The sequence below is a fragment of the Prionailurus bengalensis genome, chromosome E3 (genome assembly GCF_016509475.1).
Source record: "Prionailurus bengalensis isolate Pbe53 chromosome E3, Fcat_Pben_1.1_paternal_pri, whole genome shotgun sequence".
NCBI classification, from domain to species: domain Eukaryota; kingdom Metazoa; phylum Chordata; class Mammalia; order Carnivora; family Felidae; genus Prionailurus; species Prionailurus bengalensis.
The window spans coordinates 35,656,787-35,682,860 of record NC_057357.1 but is presented as its reverse complement, the minus strand read 5'-3'; the positions used below and the strand labels follow the sequence as shown (position 1 = coordinate 35,682,860).

Sequence of the window (26,074 nt, the reverse complement as noted above, 5' to 3'; positions counted from 1 at the left end):
CCCTTGAAAGGCCTCTAGGGAGTAGATGAGCATCATTTTAGTTTTAAGATGCGGATATGAGGGTAGAAGGGCTGGTGAGTAAACACAGCCAGTTTGGCCCCAGAACCAACACATGTGCCCGTTATTCTTCATTGTCCCAGTGGCCTGCCCCGGGCTGTACAGGTCACCAGCTCTGTGCCATCTCCCCAGGCCTCTGCTGGGCCATCGCCGTCCACTGGACAGGGTTCTCAGGGCTCTTTCCTTTAAAAGGCAAAACTTGTCAAAAGGGCGGAGAGTCCGGAGGTCTTTCAACTTTGAAGCTGTTTTTGTGATTTTAGTTTTGAGTGATTAGGATTGTTGTTGAATACATGGCAACGCACACTGAAGCTTTCAGACTTGGGGAAGGTGAGAAGAGAGAGCACGGGGCTGATGGGAATCTTCCGCTCTGAGAATGATGGAGTGCATTTCTCCGCAGCCAATTCCAATCCCCAAATCCCCATTGTGCTGACGAGCTCTCCAACTAACACAGGAAATGCAGTCACAGCCCGGCACCATATTAATGATTTATACACCCCGCACCAGTGCTTTTGTTCACTTGCGGGGCCTGGTCGTGTTAATAAAGGAATTTCTGGGAGCGGGGTCCCGGCTTGCCATGCTGTTTTGCTCAACGCGGTGCAGGCTGCTCCATAAATCAAAAGAATTTAGTGCTTTACAACCTTCCTGAGCTTCAGAGATCATGTGTGCGTGTGCGTGTGCGTGTGTGCATGTGTGTGTGTGTGTGTGTGTGTGTGTGTGTGTGTGTGTGTGTGTAATCAGATTCACCTAGGGACATTTTCACTGCCTTTCTATAAAGAATGAATGAAGGAGGACTACAATCTATTTTAGGTGCTTCAGGGTTGATTGGTCCGTTTCACAGTGTTATCAGGGACCTATTTGTTTCCCATTTGGTGTTCATGCTTTATGGTGTTGTCAGTGAAAATGGGCTGACACCATTTTATTAGCATAACGAGATGCAAAATCACATTAGAATCCCCCTTCCTTCTGGAGCATCGAAAACAAGAGACAAGGGAGCTGGGAGGTACCAGAGGGAGCGCCACTATTTGCTACAAATCAGTAGGAAATTCAGGTGTGCTTTAAACAATGGGAGTTTTGAGGCTTAAACAACAAAAACAAAAACAAATAACTTCAGTTATTCACAGAAAAAGAATTCTGCTTTGTTTTGGAATTGAGTGAGGACATCTGTTTTCTAAATTGAGGATTCTGGATCTAGGAAAGTTTCTCCTGTCTAGTAAGCCACAGAAAACTGATTTTAACCTCAGCTTTTTTTGCTAATGAGAAGGGGAAAATGATATGATCAAATGGTATATTGGATGTTCAATGCCTCTTTCAAGATATCTGCAGAGAAAAACACCCTGTGGTGGTGGTGTTTTTTGTTTTTGTTTTGTTTTGTTTTTGTTTTTGTTTTATTGTGCTCCTGATCTCTTAATTATATCATGCATTACATTTTGTGTGTGGTTGTATTTTTTTTTCCCCTGTAGAACTGAGAACTGAAAACCTAACAGAAATCTGAGTAGGAGTTTGAAGGAAACAACAGAATATTTAGAAAATTGGAATGACACTTAAGTATTCTATCCAGTAGGCTTGTGTGTGTGTGTGTGTGTGTGTGTGTGTGTGTGTGTGTGTGTGTAAGGTGAAATCTTGATTTTGGGAAATGTGCCTGACTTAAAAAAAAAAAAAGTGAGGCTTTCAGGAAATAAACACGTCAATTTGGTTGAATTCCTAAATAATGCATGAAGGAGCGAATACTGCTATCAGTGAATAGAGCCCCAACAGACCCCCACCCAAGCCAGGGCTTGAATTTTCCTTTATAAATGTGAAAGTTTTGGCTAACTGGTTTTTATTCACATTTATGCTTATGGGAAAACTAGAAACGTTTCTGGAAACTGTCTGGGGTCTTAGCAATAAAGAAATTGAGGCAGATACTCAGTTTAAAAGGCTAGCTTTTATAGTCTGGTCTTCCTGAAAAGTAGAGAGCAGGATGTATGGTTTACATAAGTAAATAAAGAACGTTACCAAAATTTTTCATCACAGGAAATATGAGACAGCATTTTGAACTAAGAAAGCAGGTGTCCGGCAAATGCATATTGTAGTGATTTTTCTGTTTGCCTTTGTCCTCTCTTATAGGACTCCGTGAGTGTCTCATTGTCTTTAATTATGTCTACGAGGCACAAGACAGCAGTCAACATCTGCTCTATTGTTTACTTGGTTTACATATAGCTTTGATGGGTTATTAAACAATCTATTTTTCAAACCGAAAACAGAGAAACCAGCCGAACCCATATTATGGCATTTTGTAAAGACCCATTATGCAATTAGCACTTGGGATTTTGGGATTTGTGCAAAGCTGGTGATTCACCCAAATAAACATCCCTTTATTCTGATAGCTCTTCTTGGCTTTGTGAAAAATATCAATTTCTCAAAAAATAAGCTCACATTTCCTCCTTTATAGTGTAGCATGCCAAGGAGATGATGTGTTAATATGAGGGATGGATCCTTCACTTTTTATATGAGAAAAAGAGCAACTCTCCAAAATAATGATGTCTTTAATTCAAGCCAGCAATTACTATATTACATAAGACAACTAGCGGCTTACACATAAGACAGACTTTTGAGAGTTTATCTGATCCTATGGGAGGAAAATGCTGTGTTTTTAACCATTTATAGAATGTTCCCTGTACTTCATGATCTATTTATGAAAGACGTATCGAGTTGTCTATAGCAAAGCATGTGACATCCATAATGATTAAATCAGACCTCATCCCCTCACTTAAGTAATTGGTTAATAATTAATTCACTCGCTCATTCATTCAACAAATATTTATTTAGCCTCTGCTCTGCCTCAGAAATTGGGTTAGTCACTGAGGGTACATAGGCAAGGAAACCAACTTCATTTTCCTTCACAGAGCTTCCAAGTTTCTGGGGAAGGCAGGTAATAAGCGATCCCCATACGAGTTTGTATTGCAAGTTGTGGTAAATGCTCTAAAAGAAAAAAGGGGGGGCGGGGTCCACAGACAATAGTAGCAGCTGCATTTGGGGATGAAGGGAGCTGTCTCTGAGGAAGTGACATTAAAGCTGAGATGAGGGAGAAGGTGGGCAGAGGTAGGGATTGGAGAGCATATGTACTGAGGCGGAAGGTGGTACGTGTGATGGCTGTACCACTGCTGGGCATCCTCAGGGAACAGAGTAATGGCCAGCGAGCCTGGAACACAGTGGGAGAATGAAAAGAGGCAGAGGGGGGCCAGAAAGAAACCACAGGGGCTTGGAAGCACTGATGGGGGGTAAATTTTACCCCAAAAGGAATTAAAAGGGAAGGGCAAGAACAATAAGAACTCCCAGCAGACGACAAATATGATTGAACTTAGCCTTTAAAAGGGCCAGTTGGGCTGTTCTGTGGAGAACAGACTGGGGGGGGGGGGGCAAGATTGAAAGCAGAGCCCTGGTAGGAGGCCACAGCCATACATCAGGTGCGCCATGCCAGTCACTGGATCTGGGAGTTGACAGAAGAGACGGACAAGAGTGAAAGTTTTGAAAAACAAGCTTCATATTCTTTGTGACACCCGTTCATCCCCAAAGCTGGTGTTCAGGCAAAGGAGAACAAATAGAACTTGCTGGAGGAGACACCTGAGGGCTTTGGTGAGGGCGGCAACATCTCAGGAGGGACTGATCTGGGGTGTACGGGGCCTCACCAAAGAGAATTCCAGGCCAGTTTCAGCAGATGTCAGGCCAAAGCTCCCGGATGGTGCTTGGCCAGAGCTCAGAATCTCAGCAGTCGGTCTTGCACATTGTTTGGTAGCAGAGTTACCACATGCAAGGTCATAGCGCAGCTCCACGGGGCGGTCCCTCACATCCTAGCAACAAACTTCTAATATGGTGGGTGAGGAGTGGAGAGCCAGTTGAAATGCCCAGGGGGCATTGCCTCCACCTGCCGCCTCCAGAAAAGGGAGCAGGGCAGTTAAATGCATTCCCATAGGTGTCAGGCAAAACGGGCTTTGAATCCTTAAAATGTCACAGATCTTACCGACCTCTGACCTGCCGCATGGACAGATTTCTTCACTTCTCTGAAGGTCCCTTTCCACATTTGTGAAATAGAGGTAAACCAGGATCAGTCACGCGGCATGAGTTCGTTTGTAGAGTGCCCAGCAGGTGGAAAGGGCTCAAGAAACCCTGGTCACTGTGGTGAGGGTGCTGGTAGCGTTGGAGTTAGGGATGGTGGTTATGACGGTGGTGATGGAGGGGGTGGCGATGGTGATGGGGGTGGAGTGGTCCTAGTGGTGATATTGGTGGTAGTGGTGATGGGTTGAGATGGTGAAGGAGGTGGTGCTGATGCGAGGGACAGTGGCAAGTTGGCAGTGACGGTGGGAGTGGTGACAGTGGAGGTGTGCAGGAGGTAGTGATGAGGATGTTTGTGGACGGCAGTGATGCTGATTAGGATGCGGCATGGTCGTCTCATCCAGGAACACCCGAATTCGCATGAGGTGCAGCTCCACCGTTTGCCCTCTGTGTGCCCATTGGCCAGGTACTTAACTTTGCCTTGTTTCGGTTTTCCCATCTGTAAAATGGGGGTGCTGATATACATTGTTGGTCATGATGATGGCTAAATAAGTCAACATTTGTAACGATAAAAAAAGCAGCACAGCATTTGTTCTGATTAACTCTCCAATGAGCAGAGAATGTTTGTTAAATAACAAACCAGCAGAGAGTACAGCCTTTAAAAAAAAAAAAAAAGAGGTACCTCAGTGGTTTCTGGTCTGCCTCTTTTTCTTGATTTTGCTTTTCACAGCGAGCAGGAAGGCCGTCTTCCCCTTTCCTCCACTGCCAGACCCACCCCCTTCTCTCCATGTGTTCCGAGTAGAACAGGTGTGTGGTAAGCCAGAGTCCTGGCAGAGTGCAACATGAGAAAGACTCCCAGTAATTATAAAAATAACAACAAGGGCTGCTTAGCGAGGTAGGCAAATGAGCACACCACTAGGCAGAATGATAAATAGCGCTTGCAAATGTTAGGTCCCAGTGGGAGTGTGGGAACATATGGGGATAAACCACACTGAAAGTTGGGCATCATTGGTAAGTTTTACGCGGTTAAGGAAGGCCGCTCTGGTGCCAACTTTTGTTGTGTTTTTTTTTTTTCCTTTTTTATCCTAATTTTAAATCCTTCAGTTTCCTTTTGTCCCTTTGTTCTATTTCAGTCCTAAAAAGAGCATTTATCTTTGAGGCCAGCCACAGAGTCTCCAAGGAAGTGAGGTCTGGGGGGTAATCCTAAAACAAACAGCCACCCTGGAATCTGTGAATTTCCACCCTGAGCTTTATTCAGTATTCTTGGGGGAGATGCACACGAACACAGTAAATACTTTATGGAATGCTGACTTGTAGAGTCTGGATCCGTGGTAGGTGGGTGTGCGGAAAAATGAGTACCTAAAAAAAACAACCACCCCAGGAAGTTTAGAAGCATTTGGAGAAAGGGAAAACAGATCTCTCCACCAAACATTATTTGAAAAGAAGAGATGTGGACTGTGGTAGGTTGATTTCAGGTTGATGTTTCTCGTTTCTGGGTCTGAATATAGTTTGGAGATTGTGCAGACTGTGTTGGCACGGCCCCGCAGCAGTGGGATTTCTCTGGAAAGATCTTTTGGAATTCTTGTTCATGGCCCATGCAGTTTTTCCTGGGACTCACTTAGTAGATGCCTCACCATGGATGCAGTGTTTGTAATGTGGGCACCTGAATGTTGGTGCCCACTTCTCTGCAGATTTCTAGGATTCCTTACTTAGCAAGTACATCAGCATCCGTGGTAGTGCAAAGCCTGCAGAGGAAAGAAAACATTGTTTGGAAGCAGGTAGGCATGGCTTTGGCTATGGCCTTTCCACCCATCTAGCCAAGAATGATGCAAAGTCCCTGCATTATGCTTCCTCATCTGTAGAAGGGGCAGGTACGAGTACCAATACCAGAGAATTGTTAAAAGATTAAATGAGTTAGTCTTTGAAGTGCCTGCAATGTTATTTGGCACTTAGAAAAGTCTGTAAGAGTTTGTTTAAAAAATAAGCAGAAAGTATCTTCTGTGACTTCCCTTTGTGCCCGTGTATGTCTGTTGTTCTTACCATCACTGTTGAATCAGTCCAGAATCTATTAGTTGTAAGGGGCAGAAACCTAACTCAAACTAGCTTAAGCAAATATGGGGATTTGTTGATTAATGAATCTGGAATGCTTGGGGTCGAACAGCGAGCCATAAGTAAGCAGTCGCTTAAATGCCTGGCGTTCATGTAAATGGAGATGATCATGCTAAAATATAACCCCCAAGAGTGAAGCTCACACACATAAAAGTAGACCCAAGCCTAAGGAATATTTTTAGCACATTGCTCCATGATTTAGAGTACTCTCCCCAACAACCTTGTGAGGAAAGTATTATTACCTCTAAATTTATAAGTGAATTAATTGAGATTCAAAGAGGTTAAGTAATTTGCCCAGGGAAACAGAGCCAGGAACTGTCAGATCCAGAATTTGAACCTAAGCTTAGTATGGCCCCATCATCTGAGTTCTTAGCCAATATGATACATTGGTATTATAATTTTAAAAAAATAAGCTTGTTTTTCACTAGTCAATTTGAGATCAGTGGGAATTTATATACTTTTTTAAATGTGTCTTTTCCTGGACAGGTAGCATAGCAGTGAATTACCTGATTCTGATTCACCACTCACAAGCTATGTGATCTTGGGCAAGTTACTTAACCTCTCTGTGCCTCAGTTTCCCTACCAGTGATACAGGGATAATAACAGGACTTACCTTAAAAGATTTCTATGAAGATTAAGTTAGTACATAAAGGGGTTAGATAAACATTTAAAAAATTACAAAAAAAGGGGGGCACCTGGGTAGCTCAGTCAGTTAGACGTCTGACTTCGGCTCAGGTCATAATCTCATGGTTCATGAGTTCGAGTCCTGTGTCAGGCTCGATGCTGACAGCTCAGAGCCTGGAGCCTGCTTCGGATTCTGTGTCTCCCTTTCTCTGCCCCTCACCTGCTCATGTTCTGTCTCTCTCTCTCTCTCGAAAATAAATAAACATTAAAATTTTTTTTATTTGAAAAAATACATAAAGGGGTTAGAGAGTATCCAGCAAATAGTAAATGATATATATGGTTTGTTGAAAAATATTTAAAGATAGATTGTAACATAAGACGCAGAAAGGAAATGACTCACTTGGGGTGGTTCCTCTTTTGATGTCCCCAGAGTGTCCCAGAAGGGCACTGCTAATCTGGGAAGTTGAAAAGCCCACCTGTCAGAGGCTCTCCATTGCCACCAGCTGCCCGGCCATGACATCGTGAAGAAACCATTTGCAGTAGTCAGCCCCTTGGCTCATCCTCATAGATGCTTAGCTGCACAGCTTGGCACAGCTTGGCTCTCAGTCTCTCCTGTCTCTGTCTTCTCTGCAAGAATGGACTGCAGAGTCTCTGAAATGCAAGCATGTATTTCCTACCTCCATTCTCCCCCAGCACTGGTTTGGTCAGCACCCTACTATGCCTATCACCCACTCATTGGCTTGTTAGTATCCGTCTCCTGGCCTGGGGCTGGAGGGGATAGCTGCAGCAGAGAGAAGCCAGACCCCAACTTGGGACTATTGCTCCTTACTGGATAGGAGAGCTAAGGATGTGTGTTTGGATTCCATAGTGTCTGGCTTGCTTTTACAGTATAGAATACCTTAGCGCTTCCCCAAGTTGTTTGACCCTCTTACCTTTTTGAAAACCTCATCCCTGTCGAGTTGTGGTGAGAGTCCTCTGAGCGGCAGGCACACATCCTCAAAGTCATGGTGCCGGTAAGCATGTCAACATGATTCCCCATGAGAACAGTCACCTGAACTGTCACCAGGAGCCTAACTTAAGGGATTCTGACCCTACCCACACCTTTCCTTTAGCAGAAGCACAGGCACATATTGGCCACCTACTTAAGAATCTGATGGAGATCCGGAGGCTCCTCAAGGGTCCACAGATGAATTTCAGAAGGGCCATCAATCCCCTGTAATGATATGGAAAATTTGTGAGTTATGTGCAGTTTTCTGGAATGAAGGCAAAATTCTCAGAGTGGTCCATGCATCAAAAATATGAGCTAAGAGCCACCACTTGTCCCCAGAAGATGCATTAGTAGGAGAGAGAGCCAAGGATCAGACAGCCCTGGAGGTTGAGATGGTGCTTTAGCATCACAAAAGAAGGTGTGGGGCTAATCTCTTGGGTACTCTTCTCCTGGACCACCCTCTTTTTTGTCTGCCCATGCTCACTCTTTGCTGGTGTTCCCATGTGACCAGCCCACCTCCCTGTGCCTTGAACCTCCTGTGTTCAGGAGGTGTTTCCCTACTCTCTGACGTCTTGGGGGAGGGGGAGGTCCGTCCTTCCCCAAGCTTTAAAGTGTCCTCCAGCTCTCTGTCCTGGCTTTACTGTGTCTTCCTTTGTCTCCAATGACTATTGAAGTGGTTGAGATTGAGGGAGGGGTTGAGGATAAAGGAGATAAGAAGGCCACTCAGCTTAAGTTTAGTCCAAGCCAGCATTTCTTAGAATATTTATGTGGGGTCACATGCCAGCAAAGGGCTTCACTGAGTAATTAGCAAGCAGGGCTCTGCCACTCCCATTCAAGGTACAACTCATCATTTACCAGCTATATTTCCTTTGTCATTACTTCACCTCTCAATGTCTCCATTTTCTTGTCTGTAATGTAAGAAATTGAGCAGAATCTACTGATAGACCTATAGGAAGGGTAAACACAGGGAACCCATGTGATGAAATTGGTTCAGTGCCTGGCACAAAGCAACCATTGGATATTTGTTCAAATGGTAGAATTATGGTGATGAAGAGGAGGAGGTAGAGGAGGAGGAGAAAAAGGAAAGGAGAAGGGGTAAAGAACTTTGCACAGGATTGACACATAATTAATTCTCAATAGCCCGGTATTCAAGTAGATGGATGGATGGGTGATGGATCAATGAACAGGTAGTCCTTTGGTCATCAAGTAAGTTTGGGAATATCTGGATCAAACAAGGTCAAACAGGTTTCTATTCTTTTTCCTTGCAGGACTTCTCAGGTGCCTTGCTATGTTAATAGGTGTCACAAATCCCCAAGAGGGAGAGAGGGCAAGCTGAATTTCTCCTACTTCTTTGGTCATGGGATTCTTTTTACAATGAAGCTTGTGTTATGCAAAGGTTGCTGGGGGGTGCAATTCCAGGCGCTTAGTCACTAAGAGGAGAAGGATGCACACAGAGCTCGGGTGTTTCAGCCAGTTCACAGGGAGTAGAGTATGTGCATGGGGTTTGGGCAAAAAGGCTCGGTTGTGAGTTCTGGAGACTGTGCTATTTGGAGTGTCTCCGTGCCCAGCTCCTGCAGGGACCTGCAGCATAGACGCAGAAGATACAGGGAGGGCACAAAGCAAAAAGCCAGGGGAGCAGCCGATTATCATCCCCTTCTGAGAGTCCCCAGAGAGCATTTGTTTGCCTCAAGCAAGGTCAACAAATTCTCAAACCCAGTTGCCATTCATTCCCAGACAGGTCAGGGGTCGGTTCCTGAAGCATTGTTGATCTCAGCAGAGATGATGTGTGGGGTTGATATTCTTAGATTTGCTCATTCAGCCAGTCAGTCTGGCTTTCAGAGGAGAATCAGGTCAAGAAGCGCTTAATGAACCAAGCAGAGCACTGTGCTGCCTCTACCGCTGGGGGTTCGAGTTTCTAATGATAATCAGCAGCCTCCTCACTTACAAAACCTACTGGAATTTTCTTTGTGCATCTTCATAACCATTTTTGGAGGTAATAGGGTGACCCAGTGTCCCAGATTCAAAGGTGCTATCTTCATCATCCCTGTAAACCCTCCATTGACATTGGAATTCTCGTCTTTTGGTTTCAACATCGTATCTTCCATGTACAGAAGCCACACACACACACACATACACATCCTTGTTAGCCCCTATGTCTTAGTTTATGATTTAGAGCACAAAAGGAGGAGGCAAGCTCTTACACAAGAAGGCACATGGCAGGTTACTTTTGTGAGCACTATTTGCTTTAACCTATTACAGGTTGACCTATTAGAGGTCAAAGGGAGAAAGGATTTTGATACTCCTGGTTTGAAGGAGCCCTGATTGGGGCTGGTTTGATCCTTCAAAACAAGCTATTGCTAATGCTGTTACCATTACAATAGCTACCAGCACCCTATTAAATGAGTGTTTGTGATGAACCAGTCCCTCAGCTAAACGTGTCTACATGTTATTCTTTTTTAAATCTCCGGACCACCTATGAGTTACGATTGAGTTATGGTTACTGACGATATTCTGATTTTACAGAAAATGAGTCTTAGGCACAGAGAGGTTAGGTAATTTGCACAAGAAGACACAGGCAGCAGTTGGTAAAAAGTAGGGTTTTAATTTGGGCAGTGTGGCTCAGTGTGAGCTCCTAACTACCATGATCTGGTGCTTTTGCAAGAGGAGAGCCAGATGGCAAGGAAAAGTGTCAGACAGCGAGGGAATAGTGGTACCATGGTGAGCAGTCATGCTTACTAGGCACTCATCATTCTTGTAAGAACTTCCCTGCATCAGCTCATTTACACGTATTAACCAAAACTAGTCCATAAGATGGGTAGGGGCTGTAGCTTCTCGTCTCAGGATGTGACCTTCCTGGTTGGACTGGTCCCCCCGCCCCCGAGAATACAAAGGAAGTCACTAAAAGTTGGGGAGCAGCTGGTTGATGGCTCAGTACATCCTACCCACAGTTTGTGGAAGCTCTCCACTGGAAGATCTTGCCCCCTCCCCTGATAATCAGCTCGATGCTTCCAGCCTCTCCTCTGGTGGGAACTCATCTGTCTGTCCCCAGCATCAGGACCATAAGCATTATGTAGCATCTCATGGGATTTATCTTTGAGGTCCATGCCAGGGGAAGCCCTTCCATGCTAGCCTCCCCTGTGTTGGATGGGATTTGAATGCATGTCCGGTAGTGAGTGGAGTTTATCAACTGTGGTTCAGTTGTTGCCCTGGAGTGGTCATTCTTGATGATCTAGAAGATTCTAGGGTCATGTGGAAGGGACAACTGGCTCTTGGTAACTGACAAAGCACACATTTTTCAGTTTAAACTCAGACAAGGCACAAAACATCCCTGAATCTCCATCTTGTCCTGTAGTCACCATAAGTGATTCTCCAGTGCTTGCTGAGCCTCTGCTCTCTGCCTGGTCCTGTGAGAAAGACAGGAAACCAAAATGATCGAGGATGAGGTAGAGGAGATAAAATTCACCTTACCTGGGTGGGATGACCAGCCAGGTCTCTACTATCCTGGGACAAATCAGCGCTGGTCTTTTTGGGCTGTGGACGGGTGGGTCATGATGAGTGCTGGAGAAGGTGGGAGGCTGCCAGAGAGGCCTGCCTGTAGCTGCTTGTTGAAGGATGGCGCCTTTCTGCAAGCCATCGTGTGAGGTGAGAGAAAGCTCCACCTGAAGCACCATTGTGGGTACCTGTGAGGCCTGGAGGAGGGAAGCTTGACATAGGATAGAGATGATTAAAAAATAGTTCTACGTGGGTCTACAAAAGACCTTCTGAAGGAAAAAAAATACATTGGACCTTTTTGTACACCTTCCACCTGCCAGGAGTGCCCGTGCATGGCCAGTCACTTCAAGGCAACAGCCTGCCTAAGAGGAGGCACAGATATTGCCTTATTTTACTCCCAGGTAGACGAGGGCTCGGGGCTGAGGATCTCATCCTAGATCACATGTTCAAAAGGGTGTCATAACCAACATCCCAGCCCAGCCTCTCCAACTTTGAGACTCAGGCTTTTGCTACTGTGCCAGGAATGCCCCTGGGCCACTTGAGACAACCTTAGAGATACAGGCAGCCCTCAGTTGTCTGGAGACTCCTGTACCCTCACAGCTTTACTCACATGTCCCCCCAAAGGCAGCCATTTCAGCCAGTCATTGTCCCAGGAAGCATTGTGGGGAACTCTGTCTGTCTAGTCACTGCTTCACAGTCACTGGCTGAACAAGAATGAATGGCAGACTGCTTTGCCTGAGCCAACCTCCCTTCCAGACGGGTAGCCACACTTAACAGAATGATTGCACCTTGCTAAGGTGATTCTAGAACATGGGTGATGGTGTAGTTCATTCTGCCTGGGGTCCTGGGGAAGGCATCGCAGAAAATGCAAGATTTGATCGGGCCATCAAGGTTGAATTGGGAGGAAAGAAGGAAGGAAGGAAGGAAGGAAGGAAAGCAGGAAAGAATGGAAGAATGAGTTCTGTGTAGCAGGCCATATTATACAGAGGCTTGGTTCTATAAAAGTATGTGGCCAAGGCAACTTGCCAGACTGATTTACATGGGGAAAAGGGGGATTTATAGAAGGAGGGACAGTGTGTATCAGAGGATGAATCTGGAAAAGTGAGGGTGAGGAATATGAGGAAGGTCCTTGAATACTGTAGAAAACTCTCTCTCTCCCCCACCTTGGCCAGGAAGTGGGGTAGGATGAGTGTTTCAGTATCCTGCATGAATCCATATTGTTAGGTAACCACTGTCAGTATTCCAAAGACAGGGAGTGCAATTAATATTGTCCCAGAAACGCTCCGTTGTATGCTTTCTGTTTTGTTCTGTTTTAGTGGTCGGCAAGTGGCGATTGACTTTTGGCTTCTTTTAAGGAAGCAGGTAAAGATTGGTGGAGGTGGTTCTCCACCAATGGAGTGTGATTCTTCTGAGCTGTGGCGGAGGCAGATCCTTCCCAGACGTTAGGGATTATACAAGGAAATGTGGGCCAAAGCTTCTAGATCTTGCAGGTTTTCAAGAGATATTATAAATCTAAATTTTACATGAGACGCCTCCATTTAAAACTGTCACCTCTCTTGGGGCATCTGGGTGGCTCAGTTGGTTGAGCATCTAACTTCGGCTCAGGTCATGATCTCGTGGTTGGTAAGTTCAAGCCCCTCATCAGGCTCTGTGCTGCCAGTGTAGAGCCTGCTTTGGATCCTCTGACCCCACCCTCTCTCCCCCTTCCCTACTCTCTCTCATGCTCTCTCGAAAATAAACACTAAAAAATATATCATCTCTCAGAGCACCTGGTTGGCTCAGTTGGTTAAGTGTCCGACTTCGGGTCAGGTCATGATCTCACGGTTTGTGAGTTCGAGCCCCACATTGGGCTCTGTGCTGACAGCTCAGAGCCTGGAGCCTGCTTTGGACTCTCTCTCTCTCTCTCTCTCTCTCTGCCCCTCCCCCACTTGTGCTTTGTCTCTCTCTCTCTCTCTCTCTCTCTCTCTCTCTCTCAAAAATAAAGTGTAAAAAAAAATTTTAATAAAAAAATATATCATCTCTCTTTTGCACAATGCAGAGAAGCCATCACCATCATCGACATTCTCCTCCCCCTCCTCCCCCTCGTCCTTCTACTCAGGCTGGATTTGGTCCATGAGGTTACACTTGGCTCATGTAACCAACAGAATCCATATGGCAGGCATTGGTTTTCTCTGAATGCTCTTGTCTCCCAACCTCCATCCAAAACTTGTGTCTCTTTTCTCTTTCCTTTTCCTACATCGGTGTGTGAACTTTGGGCCGCTGCCCCTCACAGGGGCTGGTGGTGAGCAGAGTAATCCTCATGTTAGCTCTTGGATGTGGGAAGGAGATGCGGTATCTGACCTCATGCAGGCAGAGGAACCACTTTAATCTAGGAGAGGAAAGAATGAGACAGTGACTGAGAAAAGAGTTGCATCATGGAAGATGGAGAAAGAAGATGGGAGGTGGGTTTTTTGGTTTGTTTTGTGTTTGTTTGTTTTTATCTTCTCTGGAGAGTGGGGTGAGACTGAGCTATGAAAGGTTGGCTAAGAAAAAAAAAAATCTCCTGATGGAAATCCCTGACACGGGGAAGATTGACACAGAACCAGCATTCAACGAAGTGACAGGAAAATCGAGAAGCATGTGGAGAAGCAGAGGGCAACTGAAAAGGAGTTTATATTTGCTATTATATTAAAGTCTGACTTCCAGAGCTTTAGGTAAAATACATGCTCTCAATTAGGGGTCAGCAAACCATGGTTTGTAAGCCAATCCTAGCCCATTACCCATTTTTATGACCCTCAAACTCACAATGGTTTTTACACTTTTTCAAGATGGGGAAAAAAATCAAAAGAGGAGTATCTCCTGACAGACGAAAATTATAGTAAATTCAAATTTCAGTGTTTGTTGGTTTCCATATTGTAAATGCTTTCAGGTGACAATATCAGTTTTGAGTGGTTACAGCAGAGAGCATAAGGTCGTCAACACCTGAGCTATTTGTCTGTCCACTTACAGAAACAACTTTGCCATCCTGTCTGGGATGGCTGCTTTAGATTGTGATGTGGGGCCTTTGCTTGAATTCTGTGTTTCGAGGCCTACCTGTGTCTCCCAGTCACGGTCTCCCCTGCTCTCTTCTTAATTCTTTCACTCTACATTTTCAAAGCTCCTGCAAAAAACCACGAACTCATATTGGGTAGCTGACTGTTTACCATGAGCTGTGCTCAGGAGCCAGTGAGGAGCAGAGATGCATAGGCAGTGTCTTTTAGCAGAGGAAATGGAAGTAAGAGAAAAGAATTATAGTCCAGTAATACTAGGTGCTTCCTATTTGGAAAAAATAGGACCTGTGTTAGGAAAAAGAGGTTTTTTTGTTTTCAATGTTTATTTGTTTTTGAGAGAGAGAAAGCATGAGCTGGGGAGGGGCAGAGAGAGAAAGAGACAGAATCCTAAGCAGGTTCCACACTGTCAGTACAGAGCCTAATGTGGGGCTCGAATTCACAAACTGCGAGACCGTGAACTGAGCTGAAACCAAGAGTTTGTACGTTCAACTGGCTGAGCCACCCTGGCACCCCAGGAAAAAGAGGTTTTGTTTAATGGTTGTCATTTGATTTTATGTTCTATTAGTTCATGAAGTTTTTGAGGTAGGTTTAGAGCAAGGATATTTTTAATTCATACAATTTCAAAAATATAACTATTATGATTATATGTGACAGTAATATGTGAATATAAAATCAGAATCAGAGAAAATGTGAACAGCAGTAGTTCGTACTGGAGGTGGTGAGGACAGGAAGACAAAAACACCGATCTGTAAGCAGGAAAGGCCAACACAGTGGACAGAGATGAATCTCTTATTTGGCTTTAAGCTTCCTGGCAGTCAGTGTGAAAAGGGTCACAAAACAATTAGCCCTTATCTTCAAGGATGGGGGTGGGGGGAAATACTGATTACTCAGGATCAGTAAAAACTTGTATTATGGAGTTTTTAAAAAGAAAACAAAATGCCCTCTGCAAAAAAAGTATAGCTAAGTATGTATATATCCCATATATTATGTTACTCATTTCTCCCTGAAATCATGAGATTCTTTAACAAAAACAATATATATGGTAATAAATACAATTACCCTTTGTATTTATGTAACTCCACAGTTTCCAAAACACTCTCTCAATTTTGCTCTTGGGAATAGTCTTGGTGAATTGTAAGTGGATATTGTTGCCTCTATTCTAGTTTAGGAAACTAAGAATCTAAATTGTGTAAATTTCTGGCCTTCCAGACTAAGTTTCCTGCCTCCTCCTCCAATAGTCTTTACATTTTCTAACACTAAAGAGAAATAATCCAATCTGACCCAGCTCTGACCAAAGTAATGAATAGCTCCCCCATCCCGAGAAGCTGTCTCATGAAGATGCCTCTGTCCTCATTGGTAACTTCTCAGAAGCACAGTGTTGAAAGTCATAGTCAAAAGCTAAAGTTAGAAACAGTATCAGGCTGTTAAGTAAGAGGGGTCAACTTGCAGCTGTTACTGGAGCTTTCTGAATTGTAACAGTGTGGCTACTTTGATGCAGGAGAATCAATTACAGAGAAACCCTGTCAAGATGGCCAAAATTCAGCCTTAAATAATTGAATTCTCTGCCAAACGCTGTCCACTGTCGTTATCTAGAAATGTAATTATGCAGCTAAATCAAGCAACTAAAATTAGTGTAGTGTAAAAACACCTTGGCTATCTAAAAGTGGAGGAATTGACATTTGGATTTAGAAAAAGCCAATAGTTGAATATGGTTTGCGGTGTCTGAAGCTCTCTGAGTTTCTACAAAATCTATATCCTGTGTCCTGCTTGGAGTTAGAGGTGGAATGTGGCAAGCGGATGTTTGGTTTGAAGGTGATTTCCAGTGATCCCTGGGCCTTCGGCGTTAGCTGAGTGGACTCACTTGGTCACTTGCATGCCCTTGCTCTCAAAACCGGGAGCTCTCCACATGCCCATGTGCCTTCTTGCCATGAGTGACTCTATGAATTTATCTGTGCCTTCAATCTGAAGCTGAAGATGTATCCATACTGACCATCAGGAGAACACAACACACATGATAGGAACAGCTAATAGCCTTTAGTATGGTATCCATGATATGATGCCCGGAGCTTTGCCACACGACCCCATGGGGCAGGGTCTATTATTACTGCAGTTTTCAAGGTGAAGAAACCAAGGTTCAGAGGTGCTAAGTCACTTGTTCCACCATCACACAGCTAGTGTGTGAGACACCCAAATCAATTGCATTTCAATTCATGTAATGCCAGAGAAATTTACTTATTACCGTGGAACCTATCCCAGACAATCCTTTGGGTATTTTCAAGCATCAGGAAGATTGCAAATATTGGCTTGAATTTATTTTTCGTCCATAGTTTGGTAGATATGCCTTTAAACTCTGGGAACGGGAAACCATCTCGTATGAACACACTGCGTAGTCACAGATGACCATTGAAAGATCAAGGACAGAGAATCTGTGTTTTGTTTTGTTTTGTTTTGTTTTGTTTTGTTTTGTTTTGTTTTGAAAGCATGCGAAGTTCTGTTAGAGAATGAAGTACTCTGCTGCATATAGTGAGTCGCCTGGTTAGGAATTGTGTTCGGAGCCCAACACTGACTCTTAACAAGGGTACACATGTGGGAAACCGATTCGACTAGTATAAGTCCACTTCTCTGTGTGTTCCCTGGAACTGGTAACAGTACTGACTTCAGAGAGTTGTGAGAATAACATTACATAACCTGTGTAAACAACTTAGTTCATTCTCTGTGTGTAGCACACTCTGCAAGTATTAGCTGGTATTCTTTTTCTTTTTTATTTTTTTTTAGCATTTATTTATTATTGAGAGAGAGAGAGAGAGACAGAGAGAGAGACAGAGAGAGAGAGAGAGAGAGCATGAGCAGGGGAGGGGCAGAGAGAGAGACACAGAATCCGAATCCAAAGCAGGCTCCAGGCTCTGAGCTGTCAGCACAGAGACAGATGAGGGGCTCGAACTCATGAACCGTGAGATCATGACCTGAGCTGAAGTCGGATGCTCAGCCGACTGAGCCACCCAGGCGCCCCGCTGGTATTCTTATCGTATGATTTGCACAGATTGCCCCTTTAAAATTAAAGCCAGTGAGGGGCGCCTGGCTGGGTCCGTCGGCTGAGCGTCCGACTTCGGCTCAGGTCATGATCTCGCGGTTTGTGAGCTCGAGCCCCACGTCGGGCTCTGTGCTGACAGGTCCAAGCCTGGAACCTGCTTCAGATTCTGTGTCTCCCTGTCTCTCTGCCCACCCCCCGCCCCACTCTGTCTCTGTCTCTCTCTTTCAAAAATAAACATTAAAAATTTTTGTAATGAAATTAAATTAAATTAAATTAAAGCCAGTGACAGAGAGAGAAAGAGAGGGAAGCACAGATTAGATGATCTCCTTAGCTTCTTTTTGATCAGTGCCAAAGGGAGCCCACATTTACCCACTTGACTTTTAAGGGGCGACTGATAATCCGATCAGTTTACCAGTCTCATTTTCCTCTCTAAAAATCCCATGCAGACTTTGTCCCTTGCCTTTTGCCCAACTTCATCGGGAAGAGCCCCATTCCTGTGGCCTACCTCTCTCTCTCAGTCATCTGGCCTCTCTCTCACTCTCTCTGAGAACTAAATTAATGAAGAGTATTTGGTTAGTCATGTTAGGCAAGCCGTTCCCAAAATAGCACCTTCCATTTTGGTAGATTCAACTCTGCAGCTGCTGTGTCTCTTCGGCGTCTGGGAAGAAAACTTTCACATTAAGAGTTGCTGATGCGGATTTTCTTTCTTTCCCCCTCTCGGCGTTGATGAGTGCCTGGCTCGTGACAGAAGCGATTTGGCTCTCGGCTTTGTAGTTCCGAAGAAGTTGGGTCTGTAGATTTTCCCCTAACTCTCCACTGATGTGTTGAGCTTCAGAGGGAATAATACCTTCACGTAAAGCATGTTGCCTTCTCAAGGAGTACTCCTGCATCCCTATGGCGTGCCTATGATTGTTCCTGCAGCCCCCTACTTTCCCGGACTGATCCAGGTAATTCAAGGCCACTGCCAGCCAGCAACTTAACTCCAGAGCGCTCAGAGTAATAATTGGAATTTTTATGGTTGAGAAAGCAAACACTTTTAATACAGGAAAAAGCCCTCATGTAGTCAGGGGGAAGACAGTAGGAAATCACCAAGATGGATCACCCTAATCTGGCTATTGACATCTCTCATGGCTGAATAAATGGTGTAGTTGAGCCATATTTGCTTGTATCGATCTGGGTGCTGTTTAACATTCATGCCTTTGCTTCAGGAGGTTGACCACGGGGCAAAGGATTTGCTCTCCTTCCCAGCTTTCTGAGGGACTCAGTCTCCCAGAGCAGATCATGAGGCAAAGTAACTTATCATGAGGTGACTTGGTTAAGAGCTTTAGCCCAGGAAATAGAAGGAGCATGAAATATGCATTAATTTATATGTTTGCCTTCATGTGGGTTGTCTATTTTTATAGAAGTGCCCTGCCCCCCACCTCACCTGGGTCGAGTGGTGGCATTGAGGGAAAAAGGAACACGCTGTTGATGGTTCATTTATGAAGTTCAGAGACTACTTTAGGACTCCCTTACCAGCTGTTTACATCTTAATGATGGCAAGAAAGTGGAGGATTGAAATGTGTGTTGGTTTTACTTTTAAGCCTATTAATTTTGTGCAGGGAGACGCATCTACCAATAAGATACTTGGGACTTTCCACCCCCCCACCTCCTTAGCATAAGTTTGTCTTTTTAAACAAGCATTGGCTTCTGGGTGTGTGTCCAAAGTTCTCTGTGGAAAGCGAACACCTACTAGTCACAGAGCCTGAACATCCTGGGAAACCCAGATGGTTGCTTTGCTGTTGTTTTCTTGTTTGTTTGAGAACAGCCATCGCTTTGTAGTTAATTCTGTCTCTTGTTTCTGCGGGAAAAGAAAACTGAATGTATTTTGTGTTTAGTGCACCCTTTCACCCTTATCCTTGTGCCCCCTCTGCAACTATATTTGAAAATTGTGCAGTACCCTACCTTCTTAATTAAAATTTCTGGGGAGGGCTCTGGTCAAACTCAGTTTCCCCCCTTTTCCAAATGGTGCTTGTGAACCTTAAGAACTTGGGTGATTCGAGACATGCAGGGGTGATTCTCAATAATAACAAAACATTCTATCATCCTCGACTTACGGCCATTGCTTAGCTTGGAAACCCCTATATTACATGTGAGACATATATACACTGCCTGGAGAGTGGTCCTTAACAACATGGAAATCGTTCCATCTTTCCTGGTGTAAGCAGGCCTGTGGGGTGTGCGTGGAGTCTGAAGGAGGACTCCATGGCAAACTGGAAGGCCTTTTGCTTCCATTGGAAACTTGGGGTGAAGGTCGGCTGTTGGAGTTTTGTCAGACCCTCTGCCGCCCCGTCCGATAAATAATTACAAGCAAATCGTGCCCTTCACTCTATGCTGATTGATGCTGAAATTGCTTTTGAAAGTTCTCATAAGTTCCTGTTATAGATTAAGTGCCGGTGTAGGAAAAATAACGGCACGCACTGAAATGGGTGAATGTAATCAGGCTTAATGGACTTGAGAGCTTGTTGGGAATTGAATAACTATCGATTTGCTGGAATGTTGCTGTCATTACGAAATGCCACTCTGGACGTATTACCCCAATGATAGATGAGGAGACGCACGGGCCAGCTGAGAAATTGGGGAGGCCCTATTTCTTCCTTTTTTGCAGAGTGTTGGAGAAAACATATCCAGTTGTTTTTGGAAGGAACAAGTGATTTTACTTGCAAATCTTAGCCCGATCATACTTTGTTTTCCCAAGTGACACCTTTGCTAACTAGTTACCCATAAGTCAGGAGAGCAGTGCAGCGGGGAGGCTCTGGACCAGCTGCTGTGACATATTCATCTTCTTCCTCTCTCACTCCCCTGGAATGCACTAAAATGGTATGGCTGGAGAGAGACCAGCTTCATTTCTGGTTTGCTGAGAGACCCTGTGTTATTTACCCATTGGCATCACGAAACTCAGATCACTTGGTTGCAGAAACATTTTCAAGGGGAGGAGAAGCAACTCAAAGAGAGAAAAATTGTAACACACACACATACACACACACACACACACACACACTCACCTTCTAGCTGGGCCTTCTGATGCCAGCTGTCCTGTATCCCAGCAGGCTGTATCAGCTTGCTTACCAGTTCCTTGACCTTGTGGTTTTTTTTCCCATCTCCTCAAGAGTTGCAAGAACTTCCCTGTAGGGAAGGAAGGTGCCGCCCACACCTTAATAATGTCATCAGCAGGACACTAAAAGTGATCCAAAATAGTGTGTGTACTCCATCATCAGTAGTAAGTTCCCTATGCCTGGAGTTACACGGACAGAGCTTTGGTAGCGACTTGGCAGGGTTGTTGGATCAGAGTTTGAGATTCCTCCCAAGGTCTTTCCAACCTCAAGAGCCAACAATTCTGTGGCAGAAGAGTTTCTGCCACTTTTTAAATTAATACTAGTAGCATTGCCCTGTTTTGGTCTACTCACTTGAAGAAAAAAATAAATAATGGACCAGATATCATAACAGGCTTTAACAGAGCATCACGTTGTCTGGCAAAAACAGAGTAGAGCTGTTTTCTAGTAATTCTAAGGCTGTTGCTCACCAGGATCTTTTGTTCTAGGACTGAATTCCATAGTTACCAGTGATCCCCATCCGCCATCCCTCAAGAAAGCCAGAATCATTATCATGCTGGTTCTCCTGAACCCATCTTCTGGTATCAAAACTTGTTGAATATATGGAAAGGTGTATAGTTTTTCCTTCTAGCCATGTAAAGAATTTCTGAATGACCATAGGGGATTGAGCTGAACCAGTTTGGAGCGTTTCATGGGTAGTGAGAAGCAGAAGAGAAGAGAAAAAGAGTAATATTGCCCGGGCACCTGGGTGGCTTGGTTCGTTGTGCATCTGACTTCAGCTCAGGTCACGATCTCGCGGTTTGGGAGTTCGAGTCCTGCGTCAGGCTCTGTGCTGACAGCTCAGAGCCTGGAGCCTACTTCAGATTCTGTGTCTCCCTCTCTCTCTGCTCCTCCCTTGCATGTGCTTTGTCTCTCTCTGTCTCTCAAAAATGAATAAATGTAAAAAAAATTTTTTTAAAGAGTAATATTACCAAGTGCATTGTATAAACCTTAATCCTTTCCCTTTGTATGAATCTCAATCTTGGTATCTTGGGATAAAAAGAAACAATGTATGTTCCTCTCAAACTTCTTTATTTACTTCTAAATTTTCAACAATACACTGAATGATCAATGCACTCTCTGATCTGAAAACAAGGAAGGTCTGACAAATCAGTTGTCAAAGTCAGTCTTGAATCCAGAACTTCCCAAGATGACTTATTTAAACCATAGACCATGGCCGCAGCATAGCAAGCAACATAATAAAACAATGGCTTTATAAATGATTAGTATGTTTGGTTAGTGCTTAGATCTAATGAGCCCTTGGTTCAGGGTTATAAGTTCAGATTTGCACCCCTCACTGTAGATACTTAAACAAAGGGTATGCCCTTTGGCCATACGTGGCTAGATCATTCTCCATACTGGGACAGATAATTCCCATCTCATCTAGATATTATAGGTAGTGGGTCAAAAGACCATTCTTCTAGATGGAAGTCAGTGTAAACAGAACCCCATCTACGTCACCATGCATTTGTTAATTAAGTTATTCATTAATGCTCACGTATTTTAGACGAGGCATTGGTCAGGACACCCAGGACACAAAAGTGATAGTCATAGCCACTGACATGTAGGTTCACAGCCAGTGGAATAGAACACTAGAAAAACACAAAACTTATACTACAGTAAAAACATTAGAAAAGAATGACAGGTAACAATTATTGAGTAATTGCTATGGACCAGGTGCTGTGCTAAACACTTAGGTATATTATCTCACTTTTTCTTACAAAACCCTAAGTTGAGTACTTACTGGCCTACCATCCCCTATCTGTAATTTTAAATTCCAAAAAGCTCTGTAAATCAGGGTGTTTTCTGGGGAGAAGTTTGGTACCAAAACTGATTTGGGAAGCAAACTTGACCTAAAATGATGTGTGGCTATTTATAGACTTTCTTTATCCCTCTTAGTGTGAATATTCACATATTTTGCTACAGGGATATTTAAGTGTTTGATTTCAGAATGTTGTCCCAGACCCTGCTGAGAGTGTTACATAATCGATGTTTCCACTGAAATACCTTTCTGAAAAAGACAATTCCTATCCGTCCCCCATAAAAAAATTGGAAATTTCAAAATACACATGACCCCAATGATCTCAAATAAGGAATCAGAGTCTTATGGATTATGGTGCCCTTTCTACCTATGAAGAACCTGAAACTGACCCTTGAGAAAGGGAGCTTGTCCAAGTTCACAGGAATGTCAGTTACAGATCTGAGATTTGGATCAGATATGTTGGGCCAGAATCTTCCCTCTTCACCAGTCTACTGTTGAGGTGCATCCATGGGAATGCATATGAAAACAGGAGAGGGAGCAGGTGGATGTCTCTTAGAGTAGGAAAGAGTGTGGTTAAAAGGGAAGGGTGGTGTTTGAGTTGAGCTCTAAAGCACCGGCAGGCATTCAGTGCAAACTAAGGAGAGGTCTTCCTACCAGAACAGAGAATTCAGGTGAATTCATGGTGTTGGGGTGACATAGCGAGAAGGAACTTTGGTATCTTCCCCATCCCACTGCACTGTAGAGTTTGAGATTGTTTGCACATAGGACTCAAACATCAAAAAGCATAGGTGGAAAGAATCTTGGAAGAATCTCTGAAATAACTCTTACGGCCTGAATTTCTGAGCGCTCTACCCAGGAATGGGCTCCGAAATACCCTTCTGTGAATACCGCCGGGAGTGTCCACTTTCCTTGGTTTGGGTCCTGAGCACTCAATGCCATCTTTTCTCTCAGAGACTCTAAGCTCTCTAGAGGCTGTGTGTTTTCTGACTTAACCTTCCTAGAGTAGACAGTGGCAGAAAAACGCTGATTAGTGCCTCTCTGATAGGGATAGCAGTGGTAGGAGCAAACCCTGCATTCTGGATTCCGAAGCAGAAATCAGCATCGTTGAATCTGGCAATGTAGTTGATGGCGGATCTGCACACATATGTGGTGATGCCAGGAATTATCCAAGTGGAGAAGCTGTCCCGACAGAAAGACAGAGGAAGGTAGAGGAAGGTAGAGGTCATTTGGATACATGTCTGGGTGAACGAAAAAGAATTCCACTTGTTCTGGTCTATGGCTGGTGGAGCCAGTTTCATATCCTGATATTTCTGCCCTGCAATATTATCTACATGTTTGGAGTATCTGCTGATCTGGAAAGAAATCAGAAGGCACACCTGATGTAAATGTTAGTGGTGTCATTTACTTTGAGGCTGCTCTGTCTTAGTCACTAAGTGACTTTTCTGTACTGCCGAAGAGGCCATGTCAACGGCAGACTAAATTAAAGAGTCAGGGAGGTGGCAAGGAGAGTTTGGAGTCAAATAGGTCCGGGTTGATGTATTGGCTCTGGCATTTACTAAGCATGTGGCCCTGGGCCTGTCAGTTAACCTCTCCGAGGCTGTGTGCTTAGCTACAAAACAAAAGCAGGAATCCCTGACTTGCAGGGTGTTTGTGAGCTTTAAATGTGATCTATCTCATTAGCGATTGTTTATCGAGCACCTACTGTATGTGAGGCTTTGAACTAAGAGAGGGTGATGCGCCAGAATAAAAGACACCCAAGACCCCTTTCCACACAAAGGTTCCACCCTAATGCACAGGAAAGATGTGGGACATCCGTATCCATATGTATATCCATGTCTATAGCTGTATCTATATCTGTATCTCATCTATATCTATGTATCTCCATCTCTGTCTGTAGCTCTGTATCCAGTATGGTAGATGTTCATTCTGCATTGTTCGAGAAAGAGAAAGTGAGAGAAAGATGTATGATGAACGTTTATTTAGGACTCTTTTATTTGCAACTGACAAAAATCTAATGCATATTGCTTAGAGGGGAAAAAGAAAACATCCAGCTTCAGGCGCAGTTGAATTCAGTCTCCAACAACCCAAGTCATGTCTCTCCACAACTCTGCTGTGGTTGTCTTTTCTGGATCTTCATTCACAAGCACACCACATCTAAGTGGTGGCACAAATGGTCCCTAAGCATCTCCGGGCTCACATCCCAATCCATCTTTTTGCAAGTCTCTTTCCCAACTGTTCCTGCAAAAATTTCCAGATAGCAGTCTCCTTGGCTTACCTTGAAAACCATGCCCACCCTGAAAGCAGTCCTCTTGCCTCACTGCTCACATTGGATCTGGATGGTGTTGTCATCCTGACTGAGCTGTAGGGGCTGTGAATAGAGGGGGAAAATGAGTCTTGTTCTCACAGTAAGGTGTTGGGCAGGCAAATGTCAGCTTCTCATGATCAGCAATCCTAACTGAAGGTATTACAGACATCCAGACATGGTTTTTTTTGCTCCCCTGAACCCTACATACACCCTCTCCAGGGAAGGAAGTGTGGGACTCCGATCTTAATTAAACTCATTGAGGGGCCCCTAGGTGACTCAGTCGGTTAAGAGTCTGACTGTGGCTCAGGTCATGATCTCGTGCTTCATGGGTTCAAACCCTCCCTCAGGCTCTGTGCTGACAGCTCAGAGCCTGGAGCCTGCTTAGGATGCTCTGTCTCCTTCTATCTCTCTGTCTCTCTCTCTCTATCACAAAAATGAATAAAACTTTAAAAGAAATTATTATCCTCATTGACCGATGCCAGTGATCACATTCACCAAGCAGTTAAATATCATCTAGCGCATTTTGCTTCTCCATTAACGATTAAATGTATCAAAGTTAGATATGGCAATTTTACTTAGCATCTTCCCACCTAAATTAATTACAGTATTGTTTCCTACTAGGGTATGTGGAGAGCATTCTGACTATTTTTCAGGTGAGGACACCATGCATGATCTAGTGAAGTAAAGACAGTCTGATAAGCATATTCAATAACAACATTATGAAGCAAGATTGGGCTGCTCAAATCAACAACTTCATGTCTCTTTATATTAGCAATACGTACATACATAAATATATAAAGAAAGAAAAACCAAAGCCTTCCAGTTAAGTTTGAAATAATGTGGACTGTCCATCGTTGCGAAGCACTTTGGAGATGCTAGCGACTTGCCCCGTTCTGTTTTATCGAAATGCACTCTTTATTTTTAATTAAAAGATTAAAGGGACACTGTCAATCTCTTCTGATTAATATCAGTCCTATAAAAAGGATGTGTTTCTGCAGCAACCATCTGTCATTTTGATCATTTTAAAGGCATGCTATATCAGCAAGTCTGCTTTTTATAATATGTTGGCATGGGACACACAGAGCTGGAGAGAGTTGTGGATTTCACACTCCACTTTGCTGCTTTGGTGTTCAGCAGTCTGAGCCTTTGATGGTGAAGCAGAACCCCCTCCCTGTCTTTTAAAGGTTGTTTTGGGTAAGTGTTTTCCCCGGCTGATTTATGACAGAGATGCTCACCCCTATTTATGTTTCTCTCACGTCTAAAGATAGGCCTATCACACATGCATCCCACCAGCGTGGAAGAAGCCAGCATATCCACTTGATTAACTGCTGAACCTTAGGAGGTGTCCAGAAACGTTGAACTGAGTACTCCGCACGTCTTTTCCTCTGGGGAACTGGGACCATTGTCTTCTGCAAAGCCTAGTTCCTAGCTTGAGCTCTCCGGGTTGTAAAAGTCAGAGACAGAGGCATTGTGACAGTCATTTATTTATTATAATAATTTTTCATGGGTCAGGG

At 44.1% G+C, this 26,074-nt stretch overlaps 1 protein-coding gene across 30 annotated transcripts in view; it reads left to right on the top strand.

Moving 5' to 3' along the window:
- Positions 1–26,074, top strand: part of RBFOX1 (RNA binding fox-1 homolog 1) — a 1,791,866-nt gene that overhangs the window by 1,422,650 nt on the left and 343,142 nt on the right. Inside the window, exon 1 of one of the 30 annotated variants that reach the window (XM_043560610.1) lies at positions 18,035–18,309. The exons of 27 other annotated variants lie outside the window; for them this stretch is intronic. In XM_043560610.1, the coding sequence (XP_043416545.1) occupies positions 18,223–18,309 (87 nt within the window). In that variant the 5' untranslated portion in view covers positions 18,035–18,222. Of the gene's footprint in view, positions 1–18,034; positions 18,310–26,074 lie in introns of those variants that run through there. 2 more of the 30 variants (XM_043560591.1, XM_043560606.1) reach the window with 2 other exon arrangements.